This window comes from Siphateles boraxobius, unplaced genomic scaffold, assembly GCF_051911475.1.
Source record: "Siphateles boraxobius isolate OS27281-9 unplaced genomic scaffold, OSU_SipBor_1 202, whole genome shotgun sequence".
NCBI classification, from domain to species: domain Eukaryota; kingdom Metazoa; phylum Chordata; class Actinopteri; order Cypriniformes; family Leuciscidae; genus Siphateles; species Siphateles boraxobius.
This window is the reverse complement of record NW_027508814.1, coordinates 355,001-365,000: the sequence shown is the minus strand read 5'-3', so window position 1 is coordinate 365,000 and position 10,000 is coordinate 355,001. Positions and strand designations below refer to the sequence as shown.

The 10,000-nt window shown below is 43.7% G+C and overlaps 1 protein-coding gene across 4 annotated transcripts in view; it reads right to left on the bottom strand.

Annotated features, from left to right (window-relative positions):
* pax8 (paired box 8) overlaps positions 1-10,000 on the bottom strand; it is a 22,265-nt gene that overhangs the window by 7,773 nt on the left and 4,492 nt on the right. For 2 of the 4 annotated variants that reach the window (XM_077237503.1, XM_077237506.1), the window contains 7 exons: positions 8,595-8,796; positions 5,555-5,752; positions 5,387-5,463; positions 5,177-5,302; positions 3,866-4,029; positions 2,969-3,074; positions 2,394-2,636 (listed from right to left, as the gene is read on the bottom strand). In XM_077237503.1, coding sequence (XP_077093618.1) covers positions 2,394-2,636; positions 2,969-3,074; positions 3,866-4,029; positions 5,177-5,302; positions 5,387-5,463; positions 5,555-5,752; positions 8,595-8,796 — 1,116 coding nt within the window. The remainder of the gene's footprint in view (positions 1-2,393; positions 2,637-2,968; positions 3,075-3,865; positions 4,030-5,176; positions 5,303-5,386; positions 5,464-5,554; positions 5,753-8,594; positions 8,797-10,000) is intronic. The other 2 variants (XM_077237504.1, XM_077237505.1) reach the window with 1 other exon arrangement.

The following is a 10,000-nucleotide window of genomic DNA, read 5'->3' as shown; positions in this document are numbered from 1 at the left end:
CTTAGAGAACCACACACTTAGAGAACCACACACACACACACACACACACTGCCCAGTCTTAGAGAACCACACACACACTGCTCAGTCTTAGAGAACCACACACACACACACACACTGCCCAGTCTTAGATAACCCCCCCCCCCCCCCCCCCCCACACACACACACACACACACACAGCTTAGTCTTAGAGAACCACACACACACTGCTCAGTCTTAGAGAACCACACACACACACACACACACACACACACACACAGACACACACACACACACACACACACACACACACACACACACACACACTCACATTCACTGCTCAGTCTTAGTGAACCACACACTTACTGCTCTGTCTTAAGAGAACCTCACACTCACTGCTCAGTCTTAGAGAACCTCATACTTACTGCTCAGTCTTAGAGAACCTCATACTTACTGCTCAGTCTTAGATAACCTCACACTCACTGCTCAGTCTTAGAGAACCTCATACTTACTGCTCAGTCTTAGAGAACCTCATACTTACTGCTCAGTCTTAGAGAACCTCATACTTACTGCTCAGTCTTAGAGAACCTCATACTTACTGCTCAGTCTTAGAGAACCTCATACTTACTGCTCAGTCTTAGAGAACCACACACACACTGCTCAGTCTTAGAGAACCACACACACACACACACACACACACACACACACACTCACATTCACTGCTCAGTCTTAGAAAGCCACACACACACTGTTCAGTCTTAGTGAACCACACACTCACTGCTCAGTCTTAGAGAACCTCACACTCACTGCTCAGTCTTAGAGAACCTCATACTTACTGCTCAGTCTTAGATAACCTCACACTCACTGCTCAGTCTTAGAGAACCTCATACTTACTGCTCAGTCTTAGAGAACCTCATACTTACTGCTCAGTCTTAGAGAACCTCACACTCACTGCTCAGTCTTAGAGAACCTCATACTTACTGCTCAGTCTTAGAGAACCTCATACTTACTGCTCAGTCTTAGATAACCTCACACTCACTGCTCAGTCTTAGAGAACCTCATACTTACTGCTCAGTCTTCGAGAACCTCATACTTACTGCTCAGTCTTAGTGAACCTCATATTTACTGCTCAGTCTTAGAGAACCACACACACACTGCTCAGTCTTAGAGAACCACACACACACACACACACACACACACACACACACACACACACACACACACACACACACACACACACACACACACACACACACACACACACACACACACACACTCACATTCACTACTCAGTCTTAGAGAGCCACACACTCACTGTTCAGTCTTAGTGAACCACACACTTACTGCTCAGTCTTAAGAGAACCTCACACTCACTGCTCAGTCTTAGAGAACCTCACACTCACTGCTCAGTCTTAGAGAACCTCATACTTACTGCTCAGTCTTAGAGAACCTCATACTTACTGCTCAGTCTTAGATAACCTCACACTCACTGCTCAGTCTTAGAGAACCTCATACTTACTGCTCAGTCTTAGAGAACCACACACTCACTGCTCAGTCTTAGAGAACCTCATACTTACTGCTCAGTCTTAGCCACACACTCACTGCTCAGTCTTAGAGAACCACACACTCACTGCTCAGCCTTAGAGAGCCTCATACTTACTGCTCAGTCTTAGAGAACCACACACTCACTGCTCAGTCTTAGAGAACCACACACTCACTGCTCAGTCTTAGAGAACCACACACTCACTGCTCAGTCTTAGAGAACCTCATACTTACTGATCAGTCTTAGAGAACCACACACTCACTGCTCAGTCTTAGAGAACCTCATACTTACTGCTCAGTCTTAGATAACCTCACACTCACTGCTCAGTCTTATAGAACCTCATACTTACTGCTCAGTCTTAGAGAACCTCATACTTACTGCTCAGTCTTAGAGAACCTCATACTTACTGCTCAGTCTTAGAGAACCTCATACTTACTGCTCAGTCTTAGAGAACCACACACTCACTGTTCAGTCTTAGAGAACCACACACACACACACACACACACACTCACACACACTGCTCAGTCTTAGAGAACCACACACACACACACACACACACACACACACACACACACACACACACACACACTCACATTCACTGCTCAGTCTTAGAGAACCACACACACACTGCTCAGTCTTAGTGAACCACACACTTACTGCTCAGTCTTAAGAGAACCACACACACTCACTGCTCAGTCTTAGAGAACCACACACTTAGAGAACCACACACACACACACACACACACACACACACACACACACACACACACACACACACACACACACACACACACACACACACACTGCCCAGTCTTAGAGAACCTCACACACACACACACCGGGGAACTGAGGATGATGATGAGATGGGCTTTACCTGTGATGAGGTGTGGGCTGCTGAACTGCCCCTGCACTGGGGCATGATGGGAAAATGAGCTGAAGCCATGAGATAAATGAGTGGCGTTGCTGCAACTGTTAGCGATGGACAGTGACGCCGGAGCCGAGATGGCCGTGAGCTCCAGGAACGCAGAATTAGCGATGATGTTGGGGGAGGGGCTTGAGCTGTTCACCTCGGTGGACACTTCCTGTTTCAGACAGAGTGGGCGGGGCTGTAGGGCTTCTGGGCGGAGCAACGGGTTGACAGACAGGTGGGAAAATTCATGTATGAATGTTAATAGATGTACAATGAAATGGATGACAGTAATCACTGATAGTATGAGCACATATGCTAAATGATGACACAAATTAAAAATACAACAATTAAATATGAATTATGAGTTTGGGGAGTGTGTAGTATGCAGGACTGAGCAGTTTGCTAAATGAACTGTGTAATGTGTTGCTCTGGAAGTGTCTTTTCATACAGTAATCGTGCCCCTCTTTCTCTTGTAAATATGGAACAAATGACAAAGAGTAATTACAGTGCAGCGTTTGCATATGGATGATGGTTATTACCTGCAACCACTGCGTATCCCTGATGTGCTGCCAGGTTTCGACTGATAACTGAGCCACTCTTCCCCTCGTCCAAGCTGCCGTTGATGAGCGAGAGAGGATAGAGAGACTGCAGGAGAGAGAGAGAGAGAGAGAGTTCAGCTCGGAATGACATGCCTGTTTGCCCTTATGAACAGAAAATATATTTCCCTATATATGAATGATCAATATATTAAATGGTTTAACAGTATATTTGAAAATATTCAGAATAATATTTTGTGTTAATATATTACGATATATTGAATAATACATAAGGAATTGCCGCTTATATTGAAAAATATGTGACAATGTATTTACTAATATGACATAATGAATTTTATTTTATATTCAGTAACACACTTCATAATATATAGATGTATATGGGATCAGATATGGTACTGCATATGTAATTTATTCACTCATATTTACTCATGCAGCGTAAATACACATAGAAATATATATATATTGTAGTACATTTCTTATATTTTTAAGCTATTTACATTATAAATGTTTCATTTTTTCAAGCTAGTTAACATAAGCCCAAGCACACCTGCATGTACTAAAGTATTTAGCCAAGAGACTCTCACTGTAAACAGCCTTCAGTTTTAAAATATAGTAATTATAGTCTTAATGGTTTTCGGCCAATCATCATTATTACAGTATGAGTATTACATGTAATGCTAATTTTTCTTCATTTATAAATATTTTATATGTATCAATAATATATAGCCATACATGGTCAATGCATATATTGCAGTATATTAAAAAATATAAGCACTATTTCCCATACATGTCAAATGTATTATGTAATATATCGCATTATATTTAGCACTATATTCCCATATATTGTTGTCCTGTAAGGCTGTTTCCCTGCTCTCGGACCTGCTCAGTTTTCCCAGTGCTGTGGCCGAAGGAGTCGGAGCTGTACTGGTTCCGCTGGAAGCCACAGTCCTGCTGGTTCGGGAAGTGTTCGGTCCGAAGATGTTTCCGGGATCCGGTCCCGCTTCCCTGCGAGTCCACACTGTGCCGACAGCTCTCCTGATCACCTATCAATCAAACACCAATCTGTGTGTCTGATTGGGTTCTCTTTAAGACACTTCAGTCACACACACACACACACACACACACACACACACACACACACACACACACACACACACACACACACACACACACACACACACACACACACACACACACACACACACACACACACACACACACACACAAATACACACACACACACACACACACACACACTTCTGCAAATCCTGAAAACCACTGATTCACCACAGCTTTCTCTCGTGACGGTCAAAGACTTTCTTACTCACACTGTTTTTATTGCTTGTTCCAGCGATGCATTTTCCATAATCCAACCCTGCCTGGAATTTTATTTACTATTTAAAGATCAAAATTCTCCCTCATGTTAACAGCAATGTACAGTCAGACCCCAAATTATTCAGACGCCAGATATAATTTTTTATATGTTTTTACTAGTGTGTGCAGAACACTATAGATCATTTATGTAAGTGAGGAGAGCAAAATAAAGTAAACTGTGACATATTATACACAAATATTCTTCATACAGCGACTACCAGTAACATTTATAAAAATTTGGGACTAAAAATGATTGGGACACTTTGAGCTGATCATGTTTTGCTGAAGTGTTTTTTCTTTAATAACTAATGCAGCTTTTTACACCACAGACTGAACAACATGAAGCATTGCTTGGTAACTGGTTGAGCTAAACTGGTATTATCTAATTGTGTAGTTAAATTTAACAGCTGACAGATATTCAACATAATTCATGTGTGAGAGTCTAACAGAAGGACGGACAAAACCAGTGAAATATCAACTGAGTTCATAACTCTGAGTTCTTCTCATTTTTTATTACCATTTCCTAAACTATAGTGAATAAACTGTGATAATGTGAGAAATGTTGAAGGAGTCTGAATAAATGTTGGTTTGACTGTGAGGAATATCAGAGCATCGTTCAGTATATCAGTGTCGGGTCTGGAAATCATGTCATCGTCTGAAACTGCATTACATCCATCCATACAATTCCCAGACTGGGTTAGGGATGTTGGATATCTCAGATAACCAGTCCATCACAGGACACACACACACACACACACACGCACACACTGAGGCGGTTTCTGCTTCTCTGATAGGTCAGTAATAATAATAACTCACTGTCGTCGCGGCTCCTCTTGCCCTCGGCGCTGGTCTGAGGGATTCCCAGTAAGCCACTGATGGAGTAGGTGGATCCCAGTGAGTCCGACTGGGGAGATTCGGGAGGCGTCACGGCTGAACTGGGAACTGAGCAGAATCACACAGCATTATTACTGGAGCGCAGTGAACTGGGAAACAGCATTATTGGGGATCATCAGTGTGTATTCTCACTCAGCGTGTGTCCAGGACTCAGGCCTTTACTGTCCAGAGGAAGATTGAACGGCTGTTGAACTTTTGTGCGAATGATCCTGTGAGAGAAGAAACAGCGGGTCAGTGAGTGCATCAGATCTCTGTTTTATATGCGCTGACCTGTTGTCCATGAGGTCAGAGGTCATGTACCTGTTGATGGAGCTGACGCTGGGCACGGTGTCCCCGTCACACACTCCCTCGGCCAGCAGCCGGTCCCGGATCTCCCACGCGAACATGGTGGGGTTCTGGCGCTTGTACTCCGCGATCTTCTCCACCACTTTAGGGGTCGCGACCTTCGGCTTCGAGCCTCCGATGACCCCTGGTTTAATGCTGCCCGTCTCATAGTACCTGAACGAGAAATGACCATTACAACAAAACTCATGTACCCGCTGGTACATTTAATATCAACAATATTATTGATCTCCTGCATTGACAGCATTATATGAGAACTGAACTGAGCTGGACGATGACATCACGGTTTTCTCCAGAGCGGCATATATATATATATATATATATATATATATATATATATATACAGTTCTTTACAATCGCTATGACAATTTTTTCAATACTTTTAATAAATTTCCCAAACTCTTAATGCACCAACACACCTACAACACACAACTGGCAAAACAGTTATTTCATGCTCAAAATCACACACTGTAAACTAAACTCCAACACTAATTTTATAAAAATACAATAATACACTAGCAACAATACACTATGTCTACCAAAACACTGCAAACATGTCTCAAAATCAAATAATTTTTCAAAACCCTAACATATGTTCTCATCGAACAGGAAGATTTAGTCAATCATAGCACAATGTCATAAAAACACGAACATCAGATGGAATTACAGACACTGCATTATTGTATGTGTGTCAGGTCTGCCCGTATAAAACACACAGTATAGTGTATTGATCATTGCACTGCAGTTTCTTTTGAAGCCTCTCTACATGTTTGTTTCGTTGGGTTTAAGTCTTTTTCTGCAGAAATTCAATAAAAAAGACCCATCTCAGAGTGCTTTATAGAATGTGCGGTTCCTGTAATGAAAAAACGAAGACAGAGACAGAATTGCTGCAATAAATAAAATAAATAAAAATAAATGTATATATTTGCATAATTCAATCAGCTGTTTCTCAGTAACAATAGGTGTGTTTGGTGTGTGTGGTGTGTTTGGTGTGTGTGGTGTGTTTGGTGTGTTTGGTGTGTGTGGTGTGTTTGGTGTGTGTGGTGTGTTTGGTGTGTGTGTGGTGTGTGGTGGTTTGGTGTGTTTGGTGTGTGTGGTGTGTTTGGTGTGTGTGGTGTGTGTGGTGTGTGTGGTGTGTTTGGTGTGTGTGGTGTGTTTGGTGTGTGTGGTGTGTGTGGTGTGTTTGGTGTGTGGTGTGTTTGGTGTGTGTGGTGTGTTTGGTGTGTGTGGTGTGTGTGGTGTGTTTGGTGTGTGTGGTGTGTGTGGTGTGTGTGGTGTGTGTGGTGTGTTTGGTGTGTGTGGTGTGTGTGGTGTGTGTGGTGTGTTTGGTGTGTTTGGTGTGTTTGGTGTGTGTGGTGTGTGTGGTGTGTTTGGTGTGTGTGGTGTGTGTGGTGTGTGTGGTGTGTGTGGTGTGTTTGGTGTGTGTGGTGTGTTTGGTGTGTGTGGTGTGTGTGGTGTGTTCGGTGTGTGTGGTGTGTGTGGTGTGTGTGGTGTGTGTGGTGTGTGTGGTGTGTTTGGTGTGTGTGGTGTGTGTGGTGTGTTTGGTGTGTGTGGTGTGTGTGGTGTGTTTGGTGTGTGTGGTGTGTGTGGTGTGTTTGGTGTGTTTGGTGTGTGTGGTGTGTGTGGTATGTGTGGTGTGTGTGGTGTGTTTGGTGTGTGTGGTGTGTTTGGTGTGTGTGGTGTGTTTGGTGTGTGTGGTGTGTGTGGTGTGTTTGGTGTGTGTGGTGTGTGGTGTGTTTGGTGTGTGTGGTGTGTGTGTGGTGTTTTTGGTGTGTGTGGTGTGTGTGGTGTGTTTTGGTGTGTGTGATGTGTGTGGTGTGTTTTGGTGTGTGTGGTGTGTGTGGTGTGTGTGGTGTGTGTGGTGTGTTTGGTGTGTGTGGTGTGTTTGGTGTGTGGTGTGTTTGGTGTGTGTGGTGTGTTTGGTGTGTGTGGTGTGTGTGGTGTGTGTGGTGTGTGTGGTGTGTGTGGTGTGTTTGGTGTGTGTGGTGTGTGTGGTGTGTTTGGTGTGTTTGGTGTGTGTGGTGTGTGTGGTGTGTTTGGTGTGTGTGGTGTGTTTGGTGTGTGGTGTGTTTGGTGTGTGTGGTGTGTGTGGTGTGTTTGGTGTGTGTGGTGTGTGTGGTGTGTGTGGTGTGTTTGGTGTGTGTGGTGTGTGTTGTGTGTTTGGTGTGTTCGGTGTGTCTGGTGTGTTTGGTGTGTGTGGTGTGTGTGGTGTGTGTGGTGTGTTTTGTGTGTGTGGTGTGTTTGGTGTGTGTGGTGTGTTTTGTGTGTGTGTGGTGTGTTTGGTGTGTGTGGTGTGTGTGGTGTGTGTGGTGTGTTTGGTGTGTGTGTGGTGTGTGTGGTGTGTTTGGTGTGTGGTGTGTGTGGTGTGTGTGGTGTGTTTTGGTGTGTGTGGTGTGTGTGGTGTGTTTTGGTGTGTGTGTGGTGTTTGGTGTGTGTGGTGTGTTTGGTGTGTGTGGCGTGTGTGGTGTGTGTGTGGTGTGTGTGGTGTGTGTGGTTTTTTTTGGATGTGTGGTGTGTTTGGTGTGTGTGGTGTGTGTGGTGTGTTTGGTGTGTGTGGTGTGTGTGGTGTGTTTGGTGTGTGTGGTGTGTGTGATGTGTTTAGTGTGTGTGGTTAGTTTGGTGTGTGTGTGTGTGTGTGTGCTCTTTGACACCAATCTTTCATTTGAAAGTCACGTGTCTAGTGTCTGTAAAACCGCATTTTTCCATCTTAAAAATATATCTAAATTACGTCATATGCTCTCATTGACAAATGTGGAACAACTAATTCAGGTGTTCATAACATCAAGGCTAGATTATTGTAATGCTCTACTGGGTGGTTGCCCTGCACGCTTAATAAACAAACTACAGCTAGTCCAAAACGCAGCCGCTAGAGTTCTTACCAGAACCAGGAAGTGTGTGTGTGTGTGTGTGTGTGTGTGTGTGTGTGTGTGTGTGTGTGTGTGTGTGTGTGTGTGTGTGTGTGTGTGTGTGTGTGTGTGTGTGTGTGTGTGTTCTTCACCTGCCCAGTATCTTGCTGACGCACCCGTGACTGACCCTCAGTTGTCTCGAGATGTCGCAGGGTCTCACACCCTGATGTGCCATATCCACGATCCTCTGCCGGATCACCTCGGGGAGCGGCCGACCGTTCACAAACATTCCTCCGAGCTGATTCAGACCCCCATGACCTGGAGAACACACACACACACACACATCAACACACACTGAACACACATTAACTGGTTCAGACCCTCATGACCTGGAGAACACATCACACACACACACACACACACACACACACACACACACACACACACAGATCAACATCAACATCACACACATGAGCTGGTTCAGACCCTCATGACCTGGAGAACACACACACAGACACACACACACACACACACACACACACACACACACACACACACACACACACACACACACACACACACACACACACACACACATCAACACACACTGAACACACATGAGCTGGTTCAGACGCTCATGACCTGGAGAAAACAACTCACAAACACACACACACACACACACACACACACACACACACATCAACATCACACACATACACACACACACACATGAGCTGGTTCAGACCCCCATGATCTGGGGAACACACACACACACACATCAACATCACACACACACACACACACACACACACACACACATACACACACACACACACAAACACACACACACACACACACACACACACACACACACACACACACACACACACACACACACACACACACACACACACACACACACACACACACACACACACACACACACACACATGGTCCAGTATATGGACAGTATATATGGACACACACATATGGACAGTATATGGACAGTATATATCATATGGTCCTGTATATGGACAGTATATATCATATGGTCCTGTATATGGACAGTATATATCATATGGTCCTGTATATGGACAGTATATATCATATGGTCTTGTATATGGACAGTATATATCATATGGTCCAGTATATGGACAGTATATATCATATGGTCCTGTATATGGACAGTATATATCATATGGTCCTGTATATGGACAGTATATATCATATGGTCTTGTATATGGACAGTATATATCATATGGTCCTGTATATGGACAGTATATATCATATGGTCTTGTATATGGACAGTATATATCATATGGTCCAGTATATGGACAGTATATATCATATGGTCCTGTATATGGACAGTATATATCATATGGTCCTGTATATGGACAGTATATATCATATGGTCTTGTATATGGACAGTATATATCATATGGTCCTGTATATGGACAGTATAGATCATATGGTCCAGTATATGGACAGTATATATCATATGGTCCTGTATATGGACAGTATATATCATATGGTCTTGTATATGGACAGTATATATCAT